Here is a 20,824-nt window from a genome sequence, read left to right on the forward strand (position 1 = left end):
TTGGCTTTGAATAGTAGAGCTGGTAGACTTTTTTTAATTCAAATGAGTTATACTTCTATGGTATAATTCATGTTTTGTGTTGCAATTAACAATATAAAGGCCCTTTACTAAGGAAGTAAAAATATGAGTTATTATTGTTTGTTTGAACAAATGTGACTCTTACAGAAAGCACATTAACCTCACATTTGGTCTCTTCCACCTCATCCGGTTGGGTTGAGCTCAGTGATGAGCAGGACAGTACATTCTTATGCAATGTGGTCACATAGCTTTGAACAAATAACAACTCCCTGTCAGTTCCATGTCTATTCATCTGTCTAAACCTTGCCCTTATGAAACTGCATTTAAATCCATTAGATCTGCATTTTTATTATTTAAATTGCCACACACATTGATATCAGTCCCCTATAGAAATCAACAGAAATGTTGTTATAGAAAGGGGGGACTAATTCCTGCATCAGTTTCCCGGTCCGGATCAAAACCAAAATTGAATGGGTTCTTCCTTGATCCCTACCACATCCTTCCCCCAAGTTGCGTGGTAATCTGTTTTTGCACAATCCAGCTTACAAACCAACTAAAAACAAACAGACAGAGGTGAAAACATAACCTCCTCGGTAGATGTAAATCTAAATCTTATGTTTTAGTTTTGGTTACTGAACTCAGAACGGATTGTCTTGGAGGAGGCAAATGTGATCAAATAAAAGACCAAAGACTGTTTTGCTTGTTTATTTCCTGTCTTTTACACAGAACAAAGTGGATTTAACAAAGAAAACAATAAATAATTTCCACTCAATTTATGTGGACAGAAATGGAAGTGGGAGTAGCTGTGTCTGCTCTACCGATTTAAAACTCATGTGTTTCTGACATGCAGATGGCTCACAGGAAAGATAATGTCTTCCAGACCTTGAGTCTGTCTGTACATGTGTGTGCGTGTGTTTGCGTGTGCCTGTGCCTCTGTGTGTGTGTGTGTGTGTGTGTGTGTGTGTGTGTGTGTGTGTGTGTGTGTGTGTGTGTGTGTGTGTGTGTGTGTGTGTGTGTGTGTGTGTGTGTGTGTGTGTGTGTGTGTGTGTGTGTGTGTGTGTGTGTGTGTGTGTGTGTATTCATGTACAGTTGGTATTTGAGTGGAAAGTTCCATTCTTGTACACAGCAGCCTGTTAGTGAGGGTGTGAAGTGTGTGGTGTCTGTACCTGCTCCACAGACCGTCTGTGACGTAGCTAACAGCTCATTGCGTCTGTCTCCTCGCAGCACGTCAAAGACATCATCCTGCAGTCCAACCCGCTGCTCGAGGCCTTTGGCAACGCCAAGACAGTGAGGAACAACAACTCCAGCAGATTTGTAAGGATTTCGTTTCACTTTTTTTGTGAATCAGCGCCTAACATTCTGGCTCAATAAATAACTGGTTCTCGTTAACCAAAGAACTCTTATTCTTCCAAGGACAGAGTTTTTCAGCCACATTTCGTGTGTGTTTGCCAAATCTGGTTTGCAGCCTAAGTGAAGATGATGCTGGGGGAAAAAATGAAATGGCACACCGTCAATGCAAATCCTATGTTTCACAGAGAGGAATAAATGCAATCGGAGCTGGAATAACTTGAAGAGTCAACTTTTTTGTGGTGTATACCTTTTGCATTCGAGCTGAGTCTTTGGAAAACAAAGATTTACAGTGACAGATTTTCTCCCGACTCTTGTTTTACTGGATGAGGCAGCAAACATCGTGTGTGTCCTGGTTAACCAGAGCTGTGCTGTGAGAATGCTGTGCACAGAATCACATACGTGCACAACCACTGAGGCACATCCTCCCCTGCTTATTAAGAAAGATGGTCAGCAATGACTTTCAACACATATTCCCTCAGAGTTGATTGGTTAAGTGTTTGCATACAAAGCAGTGTTGTCTCAGGCTTTGTGATATTTTAGGAGTTGAAGTTTTGGGGGGAAAAAACTTTGGTTTCTTTTAAGAAACTCTCTTTGGATTAAAAATGTCTCCACTTCAGATTTGCTGTCACCGTGACTGGAACAGATATTACATTACATTCAAGAGAAGAGGGCATTGCAAAAAACAGGATCAGATTTGTACACACATGCACACACCAGCAGCAACTTTAGAACAACCAGATGCCAGTTTTTCAGATCTTACAGCTTAAACTTTATTGCAGCTCCCTCTGATAATAAAAACAAACTTGCTTTGATCCATCAGGGGAAATACTTTGAGATCCAGTTCAGCTCCGGTGGCGAACCAGACGGAGGGAAAATCTCCAACTTCCTTCTGGAGAAATCACGTGTCGTCATGAGGAATCCTGGGGAACGGAGTTTCCACATATTCTATCAGGTGATTTTTCAAGCTGGAGAGTTAATGGGACACATTTGGGGAGAAGGTGCGTGTGTGTGTGTGTGGATCTCAGGACGTATCGGACTCAGTGTTCCCTTTGGCTGCAGGAGGAGGGTGAATCTGTTTTCATTGTGCATGACCTGATTTTCCTATTCCACATAGAGATGTTCAGATTTCTCCAGAAACAGATTGAGTAGATGTGTACCGTAACACTACTACAGTATTTGTGAGATGTCACGTGTGTAACTGCATAAATATCCCCTGTTGGTTTCTGCTGCACAGTTGATAGAAGGAGCCAGTGTCGAGCAGAAGAACAGCCTGGGAATCACGAGCCTGGATTACTACACTTACCTCAACCAGTCTGGTTCCTACAAAGTGGACGACATCAACGACAAGAGCGACTTCCAGGAGACAATGGTTAGTTTTCTTTTTCCAGACAATCCCTTGTTTTTGTTGACCGGTCAAACCACGAGAGGAGTAATTAGAGTTTGTACAGTAAAAACCAAGCCCTGATTGTTCGTCTTTACTTTCTCAGCACGCCATGGAGGTGATCGGCATCTCGGCGGTGGACCGCTCCATGGTGCTGCAGATCGTGGCCGGAGTCCTGCACCTGGGAAATATCACTTTCAGGGAATCGGGCAACTACGCTGCTGTTGAGAGTGAAGAGTGTAAGTGGGCTCACATCAGCAGTTGTGTTGTGCTCAGTGTGGTTCCAACCAAAAACAAATAACCAAAGCTCCCATTAAAAACAAACGGGGACTATTTTCGACGTGTTGTTGAAATTTTGCTGGAAAGGACAGATAAAGAAAATGAAAAGCACGAAAACAAATATGCATAGAGAGAAAGTATCTAATTATAAAGGAAAAGACTAAAAGTTTAAGATAATTGTTTATTAGTCCCAACATGGGGAAACTTGCAGCCATGCTATAGTGACTAGAATGGTGAACTTTGACCCTGGAGACAGCTTTGTGAGCTAACATTAGCTGTTGTCATCAATCCTGCTAATAGCTTTCTATGTAGCTTATGCTAGAAATCTAAGCGTTGATTGAAAACTTTGACATGATGGTGGCGTCTGCACGATTCATCCTTTGGGGACCATGAATGCTGAGATATTTCAGGGTGGAACATATTGTGTACGACCAGCATTGCCATGTGTAGGGTCTCTTTTGCCGGCGTGGCCGCACAGATACAGTTGTATTGTTATGACTGAGGTGTTGTTCAGGCTGAGAGGTAACTCTCTTCTTCTGGTTGCAGTCGTCTTTCTCTGGATATCTCTCCTCTCCTGAGCTGCTCCTTCTCTAGTTTCCTTTTCTCTCACCACGTTCACTCCTTAAAGTCTCCTTGAAGTTTTATTGTGTTAATGCAGGGATGCAGCCAAATGTCTGGAGTAACCCAAAACCATGCGAGATTACCATAAAATAAAATGGTATTGCCGAAGCGCTGGTCATATTTCGTCACAGACTAAAATGACTCGGAAAAATACTTCTCCCTCTGTCCCCTTCCCTCTTGCCATATTTGATTCTTCTGTCCTTTTCCCCCTCTCTCCTTCCTCCTCACTCTGTTTTGGTATGATCCAGTTGAGCAGATGCCAGTGTACAAAGCCTCGGTCTGTTCTGTGCAGACGAAACAGTGGCACGTCAAAATCTCTGCTTTTCCTGTTCCCTCCAGTCTCACTTCCTGTGTGCTTAAACTGCTCACTCCTACTCTGCTCTCCTTATAAAACTGCACCAGCCAAGTTCACATTTAACATCACATCACACTCAGCGGTGCAACATCATCTGATGTTGACTGTACTTCCTATAAAGGTCTTGTACCCAATTTGGCTGGTTGGACATTAAGGAACTCGAGAGGGAAATGACTGTTTTAGAAATTTGAACTTATATAAATGAGAAAAGTAAAGTTGAAAATCATTGTATACACTATTGAACTTCGCATTTATTGCATATACGCTAACTGTTGCCCAGAGAGGTGAACGTGTGAGTATCTTAAAATTGGATTATGTGGATAAAAGCTGAGTTTTCTTTTGAGCCTCATGGTTTATTTCAAGTCTTTCTTGAGATTTTCTGAACTTAGATATTCAAACATCCAAGAAGCTATAATTCCGACATTGAAAGTTAAGCAGAGTCAATTCTGTAAATGAACGTGACAGGATCACTGTGTGTGTGACAGCTACTTGAAATTAATGAGGCCACACGCTTGACAGACTTCTGCATTGATAACCCTTCCTACAGTTGCTTTTATTGGTCACTGCTGTTTTAACACATTTCCTGCAGAGGAACTTGTGCATTGTTCCTGAAATTAACAATGTGTAACAGCCTGCAGTTTGTACACCGTAGTATGTAATCCATAGCTCCCCTGCTGAACACATCAGTGGCTTTTCCCGGTGATTTAAGCCGGCGTATGGTCAGTCACACCCTAATGTCCCAGAAGGGGAGCTACTGCAGAGGCCTGATGCATTCCCAGACACAGTGAGTCTGCAGGTCTGAGAGCTATTTCCTTTTAGGGGAAGTGAGTCACTGTAATAAGGCAGGGAGGGGCTCTCTGGGGACGATATCAACGCCAGGTTGGGGCAAATGATCTGTGGTGTGCTCAACACTTTTTTTATTATTCCAATGCTTAGCCCGGTACTGTTCTTCTATTTAGCTGTAATTCAGACCTCATCTGTGTTGAATTTTCTCTGGAGGAAGTTTCGTTTTGGCGGTTTAGCTCCGATTGCATGCGTTGTGATTGTCAGTAGAAGTTTCTCTGACTCGTGAGACCGTAACCCTGATGAGTAAATGTAGAGCTAAGGGAACGTTGGAGCCCTTTATTTGCAAAGGTTACATAAGGCTGTTTGTCAAACGTATGAGGGCCTGCGTATTGATTTTCATACAGATTTTTCTTCTTGCTATTTCTGAACAGAACCCAGGGCAAACTGCCTTGACTCTCAGTTTATCATAACAGTACAGCAAGATGGTTATATTTATTCGGTTTTTTATCCTCCAATTATTTTGTGGAATAATAATTTAAACTATAAATGTCAGAAATATGACAGGGCAGAAAAAAAACTAAAACAAACACATTTACCCGTAACCAGGTTGGTGTCACCAAACATCTCGCCGTGTCCAACTCAGATTTCAAAACCAAACTATACCAGGACAAGACAAGAAAAGCAGCAAATCATAATTTTAAAAGGCTGAAACTTTTGACCCATTTGTTCCAAAAAACAAGTTTTAGGATTGTCCGAATATGACAATAATAATACCAAACTGACTCTTTGTTAGAAATGATTGTGGGTGGTATTATTATATACATAAACTATTAGCTAGAGTTTGTGGAATTTGTACGTATATAAAATACAAAACAATAGTAACTGCCTGCTGTTACATGATTTATTCCAGCGCTCGCTGGAAAAAAGTGACTGGAACAGTTTCAGTTGGGAAAATAAACATTTATACAGTTACCTTTCCTTTATTTATTTCTCCTTGTCTCCCCTTCTTCTTTCTCTTCCCCTCTTTTAACAGTTCTAGCCTTTCCTGCGTTCCTGCTCGGCATTGACCAGAACCGTCTGAAGGAGAAACTGACGAGCCGGAAGATGGACAGCAAGTGGGGCAATGCAGTGGAGTCCATAGACGTGACTCTGAATGTGGAGCAGGCGTGTTACACTCGTGACGCCCTCTCAAAAGCCCTGCATTCACGCGTGTTTGACTTCTTGGTCGAGGTATGATCTTACTGCTGTACAGCTCAGTGCAACTCAAATAAATATCCACATTTTCCACGGATAATAAAGCTGCAATAAATCTACAGTAACCCACTCTTTTGATTTCAGTCCATCAACAAAGCCGTGGTGAAGGATCAACAGGAGTTAAATATTGGGGTGTTGGACATTTATGGATTTGAAATTTTCCAAGTAAGTGTTTTTTGGTCTGTTTCACGAGCTGACACATGGCAACGGGATGTTTACTCTGCAGCAACACATAAGTTAGATTAACGGGCATTAACTTAAACAGATTAAACATCACGGATAAAACTAATTTATTAAGTATGTGGATTAAGTCCCATCTCCTGATTGAGGCAGCAGACTTCAACATGCTCTTCTAAGCTGATTGTATCATTTGCTAAATAAGACGTCCTTGATGCGTCAGGAGTGGACGAACCAAATGGAGATGTATTTGTTTTATTTTGGTTTGTAAGGATATCAGGGTTATGGTGCTGAGCATGATGACATCTACTCTGTCAGTTTAGTTTCTTTGTATGCACAATGTCAGATAAGGCCAGCTGCATTCTGGTGGCCAAAGAGTATTAACACAGGAGGATGCAGGCTGCAGTAGCATAAGGCTGAAAGCCCATTGTATGGGCTGTGAATTGCGCAATATGGCCCTTCCTTTAATGCAAGCCAATCCGTGTGGAGGTCCTGCTCCAAACAATGGCCCCTGAGCTCAGAGGAAATCCGTCCTCTGCTAGAGACAAATCTCACTTAGGCCTCGTGGGTTTTATTAACTACATCGTCTATTCATTAGAAAAATGGATTCGAGCAGTTCTGCATCAACTTCGTGAATGAGAAGCTGCAGCAGATTTTCATCGAGCTGACTCTGAAGGCGGAGCAGGTAACCCCCCCCCCACACACACACACTCTGCTTCTTCTTTTCTTTTTTCTTTAATTTGAATTTGTAAGTTCTTCACATGTTTCATGTTCTGACTCCGGACTCTCTTTTGCAGGAGGAATACGTGCAGGAGGGCATCAAGTGGTCTCCCATCGAGTACTTCAACAACAAGATTGTCTGCGATCTCATCGAGAGCAAAGTAAATAAACAATAGATAAACAATACAGAGAACAAACTATGAGTTCACTGAGTTCACAGCTCCCACAGAGGGTGCATACATTTTACAAAACACAACATCACATAGTATAAATAGCCCCTGCATCAATTTACTTTAAAATAAATTGGGACATGTAGAGTAGTTTTGTTTTATATTGATGTGTTAGAGTTCAACAAGTTGCTGCCAGGTTCCTGCTCTGGTGCCAGGACTCGCCTCTTAATATCCTCAAATGTGCCGACGTACCTCTTAATTTGATTTATCTGCCCCACTGAGGGGTCTAATCCATGAAATCCACAACAAGGGCTTTACAACTAGCCTCCCCCTGAGAGGAGCGGGGGGGGGGGGGATCTGTATCGGTGCCTGACACTTCAGCTCTGTACACCAGACCCACTTTAGTTAATCCAGAGACAGAGACGCGTGTTCTCTGAGTCCGACACACTGTTGCCACTGTGCACACACGGAGCAGCACTGATCAGCTTTAATGGAGCCGAACAGGGCAAAGTGTGAGAGTCATGTTGGACATAGGCCGAGCTTAACCTCACAATCTGATTTATTTTACAACTCTTTTAGAAGCTTCTTTAGTGTCATAAAGATTTTTAATGAAAGTTTTAACGTGACTGATAAAGCTACAAGCCGTAAATTGATTAATTCAAACTATATTTCAACTGGTAAATACATAATAACACAATCTTTTACTTTCCTAAAGGCTATAAGTTGACTTCAATATCTATTTGATATTGATTTTACATAAAATACTAATGAAACAAAAAAACTACAGAAGTTGAAACAACAACATTTTTATTATTTTTGCTTTAAGGATTTAAACAATAACCTCAAAGAGTACGTGGTTTCGAGGATGGATAGATGGAGGAATTTAAACAATAGTTTTCTCATTGAAATTGATGCTATTTCATTTTCTTTCAATCATATAGTTCATTCAGATATAGAACATATTAATCCTTGTATTGATATTTTCATTTGGGTCTTTTTATGACTAACTTATTATGAATAAAGTAGCGAAAGGTCAAAAATGATCTGCAGTATCAACAGTGTGTGAGCATTAGTGTTGTTAAATAAATGTAATATGTTCCCTTTGTGTTTTCCCAGAATCCTCCAGGTATCATGAGCGTGCTGGATGATGTGTGTGCCACCATGCACGCGGTGGGCGAGGGAGCCGACCAGACCATGCTGCAGAAGCTCCGAGTCCAGATCAACACCCACGAACACTTCAACAGCTGGAACCAGGGCTTCATCGTCCACCATTACGCCGGAAAGGTCAGTGTCAGTTTGAGTGCACTTAGCCCAGAGTGTGTTCTCCCATTGAGCTCCTTATGATCAAACACATACAAACAGAGAAGAACCTTGTGTTACTACTTGTTGCTGCTTGCAAAACAGAAAGATTTAATGTTCAATATAAAGTTTACAGCAGCTCTATGCACTTGTCTTTGCTGTTGTATCGACTGTAAATCAATATGTTATGCTGTCTGCCTGCAGTTGGGAGCTGTAGCTTCTAAAAATAGAAGCTTATTAACATGTCATTTTTTATGGTGTTGGTATGGAAGCCGTCCCCGTCACTCCCCACTTCTACGATCTGTCATAAATACCAGTTCTGCAGCTGCTGCTTTAATTCTGGAGTTTCTGTCGTCATCTTCGTATTTTTAAACTTTCCAGCTCCCACTCATTCTTCTCTTCGTCATCTCCCAGCTCTGTTTTTTGTCTATTTAAGGTCTGTTTGTAACAGTGTCTAGTGACGTCATGCATGCTAATCAGCTTTATTTCGCCCATTCATTACAGTTCAGTAGCTGCCTTTGTTTTGCCATCCTTCTTATTTCTGGTGGTCAGGGCCGAGGTCGTCCCGTGTCACTCTCCAGATGTGCGGCGGCCTCAGCCTGGCACACATGCCGCAGGCTTAATGAGCCGTGCCATAAAGACTTGAGGGGCTCCCATGACCGGGCTCAAAACATTCCTCCAGCCTCAGCCGACACTATAAGAGAAATAAAATGGTTTATTTTCTTCACTTTTAAACCACTGCTGGGTTTATAAGGGAGCTAATCCTGGGAGGTGTAAAGCCTGGATATGCAACCCGTCATTTTCTTTCCCCGTAAAATTCAAGCCACCGATTTAGGTCAAAATAACAGTTACCATTTTTGTCTTCGCACATCTACAGGTGTCACTTTCCCTTTTTGCAAGAGGTTTCAAATGGTTCCACCTCGTCCTCTTTGATTGACATGGTATCTTCCTCTGTGTCTCTCGTCCAGGTGTCCTACGACGCGGAGGGTTTCTGCGAGAGGAACCGAGACGTCCTTTTTTCCGACCTCATCGAGTTGATGCAGAGCAGTGAAATGTAAGTAGCTCCCATTTGCACATTGCACCAACAGGTGGTGACGGCTTCTATGGTGCTCCACTTGAAAAAGAACCCTCGTATTGTGATGCATATGGTTATAATTGAACACATGTGAATGAGAGCTTCAGATGCTCCAGTGCATCTGGGAACTGGTGGGAGTAGCAGAAGTGTGCAGGGCTGGGCTGTGCCGTGCCCTCTGCCCCAAATCACGTCTGGCTGCTGTCCCGGTCTGCAGCTTTATGGGGGTCTTCTCAGTCTGACCTTGAAAGTGGGGTCTCCCTCTGGGGAAACACAGTGGAGTCTGGTCCCTCTGGGGAAACACAGTGGAGTCTGGTCCCCCTGTGTCTTGGTTCCTTGGCCTTTCTTTGTGTCAAAGAGGCCATCTGTGCAAACAGCCTGCAGACCTCAGCCACCGCTCGTCCCCTTTGTGTGTCGTGAGGCGTCACAGGCCATTATGCCAAATTCACATTCACACACGCGTTGTAAAATACATACTTGAACTTCACTCTGCAAACATGTGCACGTATAGATAGTTTGGCACCATCGTTCATAAAGGAAGGACGAGAAGGAAGGAAGCAGCCTCATTCCTTGGAGCAGCAGGTCTGAATAGAGAAGAAAGGAATGGGCAGTGTTGTCAGCTGGATAATATTAGAGGACTTGTGGTCTATTTGTACACACAACCTGCTGATCCTTTCTTCTGTGTCCATGGCCCTGAGCCTGAAATGTCAAATCAAACAAATACCAATGTGGGAGCAAACTGGAAAGGGGCTGGAATTAGAAGGGGGAAAAAACTACATGCACTTTGAAATAATAAAACAATAAACATCAAATGCAGCGACATATGCAAGTTGAAATGTGTGGAATGCTCCGCTGCACTACATGGTCGACCAGGCCTGACGGTCTCCACATTTCTGCCTGAATGACAGATGTGGTGAAAATAATACGGATGAAAGTGTTAAAGATAACTACTGTGCTTAGATTTTACCTCCATCAGATTATATATACGAGTATTTTAAATGTGTAACTTTCAAGTAAGTCTTTGAATAAGTCGGACATTTATAACCTAAGACTGCTGAGAAAAACTATAAGACATCATTGTTCATTTTATTTTACAGCTGCGAGCAAAACCCTGGTGTTATTATAATATTCCTGTGGTAACTCGTTTTCCTAGAGTAACAAAAGAGTTAAATTGTGTTTTAATGAGATCAATATTTGTATTTGGCGTCTTATTGTGGCTCAGTCCAGTTTGGCAGGTGGCGACAGATGTTCCTTTGTCACCTTATATACAAACATTTCTATCTTTTACCAGAGTATATGAAGTTCTATTTAAAAAGTGAAACCTTCAGTTTTACTGTTAGTATAAATCTGGTCCTTGGTTGAGACAAATGTGAGGGCTTTTCGCACACTCACACTCACACACTTGTTTTCCCACCAGTTAAGACCTTCCCAAGAGCTTCAGGAATTTAAACCATTGACCTCAGTTAAATGTCCTTGGTTCTTTAATCATTAACTTTGTCTTTGTTTTTAGCCTCCTAGGTAACTCATTATATATGTTTTTAGGTCTATGATACTTTGTTTTGGTTGGAACGAGGATAATACCAGTGTTTCTGTGTCCTCACTCCGTGTCCTCCCTCTCTCCCCCTCACAGCGCCTTCATCAGAGCACTGTTTCTAGAAAACCTCAACGCTGAGAAGAAGGGTAGACCCTCAACTGCAGGCAGCAAAATAAAGGTGTGTGTTCAGTAAAGTTTGCATATGTGTGTGTGTACACCTGCCTCTCCACCTTATCAGGGCGGCTGTGGGAGGGGGCTTTGTTAAGAATATGTGCATTAGTCATTGTTTTTTCCTGACTTTGACATCGTGATCCTCAGTCTCATCATCGTCTTCTTTCCTCTGTCTTGATATTTGCTCAAACTACTCTCCTCAGAGACAAGCCAACGATTTGGTGAGCACGCTGATGAAATGTACCCCGCACTACATCCGCTGCATCAAGCCCAATGAAACCAAGAAGCCCAGAGACTGGGAGGAGAGCCGGTAAGTTTCACTGTGGTCCCTCACAGTCACACACACACACACACACACAGACATATGAGACAGCCACCATCCACGGCCTGTGTGGATCATTATATGTAAGAGTTCTCTGAAGCAGCAAAGTGAGAGTAGAGTAGAGACTGAGAAGAACAAAACACACTTATCAACTTGACTTACTCCGACTTGGTGATGAGTTTTCCTTTTTACATTTGAAAAACCCAGCTGGAGATTGTTTGGATCAGTCAAGTTCACAACAACAGGAACATTCTGGAGAGGGGGGGGCACCAGTGTAGAGCAGGTACAAGGTCAGATATGACGTATAAATTCCCCTTCGGCGATCTCATGTTTTCTTTAAACAAATCAACCTCGGCATTGGCTCTTACAGCTCAGAGCTCTTCTCGAACTCAAACGTTTGTCAGAATCTTCTTCGTGTATGACTCCTCTTATTCTTCAAGTGATATTTGTAAACACCAAATTCATTCAACTAAGTTATCCATCATTATCCCCATATTATATTTTGTGTTTGGTACCATCACTCTTTCAGTTACATTTTCTTTGTGACTTTGTGTAGTTTGATAAACACAGGCCTGTCTCTTTAGTTCTCACACAGACACGAGATCTTATTTTGTATTTTTATTTAATCTTTGTCTTCGGACCAAGTCATGTGAGATGTGTCGGTGACATTCCCCCGCCGCTCTTTATCCCTTTGTTTCAGCTTCCCGCTCTTTCTTCCCTGCTCGCGGGCTTCAGGCGCTACATGTTCAGATGTGTTGTGCGGTCGTATTGTTCAGAGCCGACGAACTTCCTGTTGTGAGTCGGGCACAGGGTGGCTCATTAATTAGCAACGGAAGCGCTGTTTTCACAGGAAGTCAGAGTGCACTAAGTAGTCCTTAAGTTCTCATTGTGAGGAAAAAGTTTGCAACACGCAGCTGCTTTACATACAATGACCTGTGATAGGTCCTTCCGCTAGTGGAGAGGAAGCTTCTGGTCCTGAAGACATGGCAGCTAATATACTGGTGAAATGAAAAATTGTGGGTATCAATCTCAATGTCATCTAGAAGGGCACTTTGAGAGTGTTTACTTTTGCTGATTGGCCACTTTATCAACATATACGTACAGAATATTGGATCAGATACATACACCATGCACACAAAGGAATTGCTTACATTACACAACACAATATAGTGAAATTAATATTTGAGGAAAAGAGCATTCGCCTTAAAATACTTAATTTGATTCTGAAAATGTGGATAATTCTCTGGATCTGCCCCAAATTCAGTTCACAAATATTAGCAGTTTAAAGAACTGTGCATTCATTCTGGTTGAAAAACGCCCTAATTCGCATTGTTATAGAAAGTGAAAGTAAAATGTCCTGTTCAAGGTCTTCCCTGATCCAAACTGCATCCTTCCACCAAGGCTCATGGAAATCAGTCCTGTAGTTGGCAGTTGTGATGATTGATTAACTGAAGATAGAGGAGCCTGTTCATTTTCTGCTCATGTTAACTCCGGTTTCTTTTTGTCTCTTCTTCAGAGTGAAGCACCAGGTCGAGTATCTGGGTCTGAAGGAGAACATCAGGGTGAGGCGTGCTGGCTACGCCTACCGCAGAGTCTTCAAGAAGTTCCTCAACAGGTAGCTCAGCTCCCACTCACAGCACGGCCACATGTGTTTCTGACGGGGATCTTGTTTGAAAGTTTAGTGGTCTCCATACTGATGTATTAAAAAAAAATAGTATTCCACTTTGATAATTGGAACATTCATTCAGTCACAGATTACCGACATTCAGCATCAAGCAAATATTCCTGTGAATAAATTTCAGATTTCAAAATAAAAGTGAACTAATATTCATGTTTGGAATAAATCTCAACGTTTACATATATTGAAAATGGAAAAGCAGACAATGAAATAGAACCATTAAAGACTCTTTAGTTTCCCCTTTTCCACACCAGCAGTATGTTCATTAATTAGTTTAAACATACTTGAGTTTTACCTGAAATGGTTCTAATATGATTTTTTACAATTCAGGTATGTGAGTGATAAATATCCAGATTTTAGGTTTTGGAATTCGATTCAGGACAGAAAACATTGAGTTGGTCCCACATCAACATTAGACTCCATCGAGCTTTGAACCAGTGTCCTATTGTGCAGATAAACAAACACCCTGTTATCCAAACCCATACAAGCAGCCCATCTAATGCCAAGTTCTTCAAAACCTCCCGGTGCTCAGGTACGCCATCCTGACCAAAGAGTCCTGGCCAACGTGGCGAGGAGACGAGAAACAAGGCGTCCTTCATCTCTTACGCTCCGTCAACATGGACCAGGATCAGTTCCAGCTCGGTCGCACCAAGATCTTCGTTAAAGCCCCCGAGTCGGTACGTTTGTCGTCTGCCGTCCACCAAGTGTCCATCGTGTCTTCTGCTCTGCTGCACTTTGTAAACCCACATACTTATCAGAAAGCTTTCCAGGAAAATGCACTACAGGGCAAAAAAACATGCAGACCAAGTTTTTCACGTGTTGTTCTTGTATTGAGGGAAAACCCAGATCACATGTCAGAAAGTCCGCCGGTACGTAAAGGTCTGTTTGTAAGAAAGGGAGAAAACTGAACGTGCTCATTTTACACTAAATACCATAAATGGGCACTAATGTCCCAAATCATGCTGAATCCCTGTAGCAGGGGAGGAGATTGAACCCGACCCTCGCACCACGTCAGCACTGAGTCAACACCGCTCTGCAACTAAAACATAAGCACAGACTGTGGTTGCAGAGTTTGGGGGGGGACATCGTAAAGGCTCGTCTTTTTCCACCATAACTGCCCTTTTTTCATGACTCCTATGAAAGCAGCACTTGTGTGACGCCTGTGCGCTCACTTGTTGACATTTGTACACTTTGTGCACAAATGAGCATGCACGTTAACACACACACACACACACACACACACACACACACACACACACACACACACACACACACAGATGTATGTTTAGAAGCTTATACACAGGCATCTTAGTCTTAATTCAAGCCTTACAGCTGACCCTGAATGCCTGTACTTATTCATCGCAGCCAGGCACTGCCAAGAGGGTCCCATCCCCCCACTGGGCCAGACTGAGAGTCCAAGTCATGGAGGTGTGCTTATGAAAGGCAAATATCACACAGGGCGGGCCGCTGAAATGAGCTGCCAGGCTTCTCAAAACAGCTCTGTCTGATAAGACACTGACACCAGTTAATTAGTCGTAGGACTGAGGCTTTTTCTTTTTCGGCTTGGATAGAATTAGTTTGTTTGACATGAAGCCAGATGTGGGAGAAGAGCTGCTCCCTCCAAGTGTTGATGGATGAGCTGGTGGGTCACTGTCAGTCAGAGGTCTCACTACCAGGCTGCACTGGGGGCTGCACTGGGGGCTGCACTGGGGGCTGCACTGGGGCCTGCATTTGGCTTAAAATCCCTCCATTATTTAGAATCTATAAATAGCATACAAACATTTATTTAATGGTTTATAACACATCGTTATGTAGCTGCTGTAGGGACATTTAAAATGTTTTATATTCACACTATTTATCAGCCTTTATAGTTTTTCATAAGATGACTTTTGAAATTGTGTTCATTACCTGTTTATACAGCAGATAGAGTTAATTACTCATATAACATAATTATATAAAAGTGTGTCAATCATTAACTAACAGAATGATTCATTAAATGTGAGGTCTTACTGACTAACTTAGCAAGTAACTACATTATTCCCGCAAACATATAGAATTTATTTTTATAATAAACATCTGTGATAGTTGCAGTCTCAATAATCCCTCTTCTTTTTGGATTTGTCCCCGTTCTGGTGAAAAGCTCTTGGTTGTGTAGTTCCCTTGTCTCAATAAGTGACTCAGTACATTTTTCTCCTCACAGCCATTGTGGTTAAAGTTTGTTCCGTCACGTTGTGTTTTGGTTTTGCTCGTGTTCGGTTCCGGCCCCGTCGCCCTGTGGCCTGTGGCCGGCCCAGTCGATGCCAGTCCCGTCTCAGCAGCGAGGCAGTGGGCAGGATGTTTAGTCTGGGTGGGAGAGGACACAGAGTGTGATTGCATATCTACAGGCCTGACAGGAAATGACATGGACTGGTGAGAAGACTGCTGGTCGTCAGCTCCTTGTACAGGAAATTATGAAATGACTTTATGGCAAAACAATAAAACTATATATTTTGGTATCCATTATATTTATATACAATATCAAAAATCGTGCCACCTGGTTAATCTTGAGAATAAAATACTAACATAATCCTAGTATAATTCAAGTAAAATAAAAACACAGAAACATCAGGAGAGTCACAAGTGATGGATCCCTCTCAGTCTAACTGGACATAAGAGCAATAGAAGTCCAGTTTAACAGAGCACGTCAACAAAATAAAAATATTTAAAATATAAAAAGACATTTTCTAACATAGAGGTTTATGTTATAAGCTTCTATGCAAAAAAAAATGTCAGACAGAGCAGCTATGACAATGATAAAGTTGTGGTCTGTAGCATACGTGGGCAGGCACACTGTATGTGTAACGATTACAGTAAAACTTCATGTGGGCACAGTTGTCAGGGGCACTTTGGATTCAGTATCTTGCCTGTGGATACTTGGGGAAGACTGGGATCGAACCACTGACCTTCTGGTTAGAGGACGACCCACTCTATCTCCTGAACCACAGCTGGCCAAAATATGGACGACTGTCGATACGTTAGAGAACAAATTTAATTCAATTTAAGCATTGATTTTAAAGACTAATGACACACACACACACACACACACACACACACACACACAGACAGGTTTGTACGTTGCTACTCTATAGAACGAATTGATCTCAGCACTCGGCTGTTCCTGCTGTCAGATAGTGATCAGGACAGTTCAGTGGTTGAGTTGTTAACGTTATCAGTGACACTAGAGTTTGGTGTATTCACCTGCACACAGGTATGTTCAGTATGTGTGTGTTCTCATTCCTTGTGTCAGTGTTCGTGTCTCTTACATTGTTCTCTTCTCTTTGTCTCCTCACAGCTCTTTCTGCTGGAGGAGACGAGGGAGCGCAAGTTTGACGGCTACGCCAGGACCATCCAGAAGGCCTGGAGGAAATATATGGCCCGCAAGAAGTACGTCCAGATGAGGGAGGAAGGTGAGTCACGCAACAAGTCACAGCTTTATCTGTTTATCCATCTCCCTCCGTCGTGCTCTTCTCACTCTCTCCTCCTCCTCCTGGGTTTGTCTAGCTTCTGACCTCTTGGTGAATCGAAAGGAGAGGCGGCGACACAGCATCAACAGGAACTTTGTAGGAGACTACCTGGGCATGGACGACCGGCCCGAGCTGCGGCAGTTTCTGGGAAAGAGAGAAAAGATCGACTTTGCAGACAAGGTCACAAAATACGACCGTCGCTTCAAGGTTGGTTTTGCTCCGGCTCCGTCTGCAGCCTGTTCTCTTTCTGTCCTTCAGCTAAAGGACATCTATGGAGTTTTTGTGTGTTTTTCTGCCCTGTGTAGGGAATCAAGAGAGACTTGATCCTGACGCCGAAGTCGGTGTACCTGGTTGGAAGAGAGAAGGTGAAGCAGGGACCAGAGAAAGGTCAGGTGACCGAGGTGATGAAGAGGCGGATCGAGGTGGAGAAGATCTTGGCCGTATCACTCAGGTACGAACTAGTCCGAGAATTATAGAATTACATAAATAGGAATACTCAGCGGAAATAAAAGCCAGTGTCAATCATTTGTAAAAGAGATTTCCATCATGGAGAGGCAACACCGAGCACTGGTAGCACTGGTCTTCGTTCCCTTGCTTTTTCTGTTGTTTCTCTAAGCAGAGGATAAGTATGATCCTCCATTTAGCGTAATTTCGGTTTTCAAACTTCTGGACCAAGCTTCTTCTTCTTCTTCTTCTTCTTCTTTGGTTTTTCTATGGACCGGGTTCTTCTTTGTCCGTCAAATCAAGCAGCTGCATCAATGCACAGACACGAAAAGCCATCTCTAACAGATTTGTCCATTCTAGGCTACTGTAGAACCCTGACAGTGCAACATGGCGATTTCTTGTTTGAGCACTTTGTCATGGTTTAAATAAGAGATACAGAAATGAAGTATTATGATGATGATTATTATGGTCGGATAGGATTGAATTTGAAACCTCTGTGTGTGTTCTGTGCCTGTGTGTGCTGCTGCGAGCAGAGACCAGTGGGTGATGATTTGTTTCCACAACAAGACACGGGCTGTTCAACGAGCAGCAGACTGCTTTGCAGAGATCCGCCATATAATCTGTAGACAGTGCAAAGAGCGGTGAATCTACTTCAAGGCCACAGCCTGTTTTCCCAATCACACAAGAGACATGTGGAGATTATTAAAACGACCTCTCATATTCCTCTGTGTCCCTGTTTGTAATGCTGCCGCAGAAATGCTGCTGTGATAATGAACAATCAAAAACACTCTGGGTGAAAGAATGTGGACTGGTTCACTACAAAGAAAGAAGAAGAAAAAAAAGGAAGAGGAACTGAAAGAGTCCGGGGCCTTTGTTGTTGATGGGAACTCTGTATAATGGGTTTGAGAGGTAGGAATCACGGAGCTGCTGGTGGCTTTTGAGTCACTGGGGTAATACGGACCAGGTGGCCCAGTGAGCGAAAGCAGGAGTCGTAAAGAGCTCATCAGAGAGAAGCTCCTCTTCACTGGGAGGAACAAGTATCCTTGTGTGGGTTACGGGGCCCAGGCTGTCTTCCCTCTTCAGATGTGAGCGGCCCCCGGGAGGCTCCCTCTGTGTGGCTATGCAAATGTGAAAGACGATTCTGACTCGCGAGGCTTCATCGAAAAGGACAAAAGCAACAAAGGCAGCTGTGAGATTTCTGTCTGACCCTTTTAACGGGGTGCGTGTTCTTCGTGTCTTTGCAGCACGATGCAGGACGACTTCATGATCCTCCACGAGCAGGAGTACGACAGCCTGCTGGACTGCGTCTTCAAGACCGAGTTCATCAGCCTGCTGTCCCGCAGGTTCGAGGAGAAAACCCAGAGGAAGCTACCACTCAAGTTTAGTAACACGTAAGTCAACACACGCAGCACGATCCCAGACAACCGCACAAACCAGACACAGCACATGATCGTATACTTCTGACTCTGGTGTTTGAATACTTCATCAGTTGAAAGGGAATTGATCAGATACTTATTTGAACTCAAATTTTGTATTAACTACTGAAATGAATGATGCCCCTAAGCAGGCAGCCTGACTGTGATGCGTTCAAAAAAAGGATCCATGAATCCACGATGCGTTTTGTGGGTTTTAAAATCGAAATGTGACGATCAACCGAAAATATCGGAGCCCTACTCCCGTCTTTGTGTATAACCTGCCAAACAAATTTAAGAGTTAAAAAAGAAAAGAGATAGCACACCCCCTGCCGCCTTTACCGTGGAGTTAAATAAACAATAACAAACACTTTGGCTACACAAACTATGAAAAAAACCGAATAGTTTTCCCAACAATGTCGTTTTCAGACTGGAGTTGAAACTGAAGAAGGAGAACTGGGGCTTCCTGAGCGGCGGCGGCACCCGGCAGGTCTTGTTTGTCCAGGGTCAGGGAAACGTAGCCGTCCTGAAGCCCACCAGCAAATCCCTGCAGGTCAGCATCGGCCCCGGGCTCCCCAAGAACACACGTGAGTATAAACAGCCCCGTGAACGAGCCTCAAAAATCTGACTCTTGGATTTGAACCTTATAACTCGAAGTAGATGATGTCATAGGCTCATTCAAAGACAGCACAGATGTTTAAAATATAACCATAGAAAATTATACAACCTGTAGAAGAGGATGTATCTATCACAGACTTCACATTTATTGGTCATTTAGTCTCATGTCTACCATATGTACACATGCATTTCAAGCATAACCTATGGAACATTCACACTTTGTTGATCCATAATAAGAGATGTGAAAACACTTTTCGGGACCATTTGCAGGAAGTTGAGAGAGCAGCAAACAACAGAGGAAGATAAAGATGCAGAAACGGCCTCAGGATTTGCTTGGATGATATAATGTTTGAAAGACGAGGACGTTCATGTTGCTGCTAGAAAATAATATACTACAATGATGGTGCCAGCGTAATCATTCATTTTCTCCATTCAAACTGAAAGACAATATTTTCTATGCACTTTGTTGATAAGAGTTAACGATACAAAAGCTGAATTGGCAACAGGCCGACGTCAGACACACAAACCAATCTATGTCAAGTACGTTATACAAAAGTCTCCAGTCCGCCTCTTAAGTTTCAAACTACAACTAACTGGATCAAATGTTAAAATGTCAAAATGTTCGCCATTCCTACAATTCCTCTCAGCATCATGTCAGATATTTACTTTCTGAAAATCTCTTCCTCAGGCCCCACCAGGAAGAGCTTCACTCAGAGTCGCACCAACACGTCCAGAACCCACCAGAACATCCCTGCGCGGGCTGCACCAGGACCTCCAGGTACACAGACCCTCACAGTGTTCCAGCTCCTCCTCTACAGTGTCCACAACACAGCATCACACAAACCCATACTTTGTTTCCTCTCCACAGGCTCTCACCAGAACGGTGGCCTGAAGAACTCCAACCACGCAGCCAATCAGAGGAACTCTCAGCATCACAGCCAGAGGCCTCCGCCGTCCGGCAACTCAACGCGCCCCTTCCTGCCGAGCAACATCAGCCAGCTGAAGGAGCGAGGCGGCAGCCGGCCGCCGCCCGACCTCGACTGTCTGAAAGTGCCTGATCAAGGAGCTGCAGGGTGAGAAACCCAAAACACACACACACACACACACACACACACATACAAACACACACACAGTACACACAGTACACGCAGAAGTAGATGAAATAACACACACTAACATGGTAGTGCTATGAGGATGGGCCGTATTAGGTTGAAGACAAAATGTTCAACCCTTCACACTCCAGCAGAAGTTTATCACATCTTCTGGTCGGTTTCATCTTGTGAAAACTCTTTCCAGTTCTCTCTGTAAGTTGTAAACAGTTTCAAAGCTTTAGTATAATCCTCAATGAAGGTGATATGATTTCTTTTTGAGATGTTGTGTAACTTTGTGTCGATCAAATTCATACGTTCAGCTCAAAGCTCCGAAATAAAAATAGTACACCTGCACAAAATAAACTGTGTTGTGAGTGATACAAAGCGTGTGATAAGCAACACAGGTAAAAGTCAAGGGGCGAGTTTAGTTTCCATTGGCACGAAGGGGAAGTTGTTGGATCTCTGGGGAGACCAGACTTCCTTTTCTCTTTCCATCATATTTCATTAGTCTCATTTATCAACTCATCAGCTGAAAAATGCTGTTTATTGTCCCTGAACCTAATCCGGCC

General features: G+C 43.0%; 1 protein-coding gene across 1 annotated transcript in view; it reads left to right on the forward strand.

The window, feature by feature from the left end:
• The window catches only part of myo1ea (myosin IEa), a 49,510-nt gene that overhangs the window by 25,146 nt on the left and 3,540 nt on the right, over positions 1-20,824 (forward strand). Inside the window, exons 6-26 of the mRNA XM_053426147.1 lie at positions 1,243-1,332; positions 2,189-2,320; positions 2,603-2,737; positions 2,856-2,988; positions 5,824-6,020; positions 6,129-6,209; positions 6,820-6,906; positions 7,019-7,102; positions 8,228-8,395; positions 9,379-9,464; positions 11,113-11,194; positions 11,391-11,497; positions 13,026-13,124; positions 13,720-13,864; positions 16,519-16,633; positions 16,728-16,897; positions 16,996-17,141; positions 18,379-18,525; positions 18,976-19,133; positions 19,853-19,942; positions 20,033-20,237. Of these exons, the coding sequence (XP_053282122.1) occupies positions 1,243-1,332; positions 2,189-2,320; positions 2,603-2,737; positions 2,856-2,988; positions 5,824-6,020; positions 6,129-6,209; positions 6,820-6,906; positions 7,019-7,102; positions 8,228-8,395; positions 9,379-9,464; positions 11,113-11,194; positions 11,391-11,497; positions 13,026-13,124; positions 13,720-13,864; positions 16,519-16,633; positions 16,728-16,897; positions 16,996-17,141; positions 18,379-18,525; positions 18,976-19,133; positions 19,853-19,942; positions 20,033-20,237 (2,657 nt within the window). The remainder of the gene's footprint in view (positions 1-1,242; positions 1,333-2,188; positions 2,321-2,602; positions 2,738-2,855; positions 2,989-5,823; positions 6,021-6,128; positions 6,210-6,819; positions 6,907-7,018; positions 7,103-8,227; positions 8,396-9,378; positions 9,465-11,112; positions 11,195-11,390; positions 11,498-13,025; positions 13,125-13,719; positions 13,865-16,518; positions 16,634-16,727; positions 16,898-16,995; positions 17,142-18,378; positions 18,526-18,975; positions 19,134-19,852; positions 19,943-20,032; positions 20,238-20,824) is intronic.

The sequence above is a fragment of the Pleuronectes platessa genome, chromosome 1, assembly GCF_947347685.1.
Source record: "Pleuronectes platessa chromosome 1, fPlePla1.1, whole genome shotgun sequence".
Taxonomy (NCBI): domain Eukaryota; kingdom Metazoa; phylum Chordata; class Actinopteri; order Pleuronectiformes; family Pleuronectidae; genus Pleuronectes; species Pleuronectes platessa.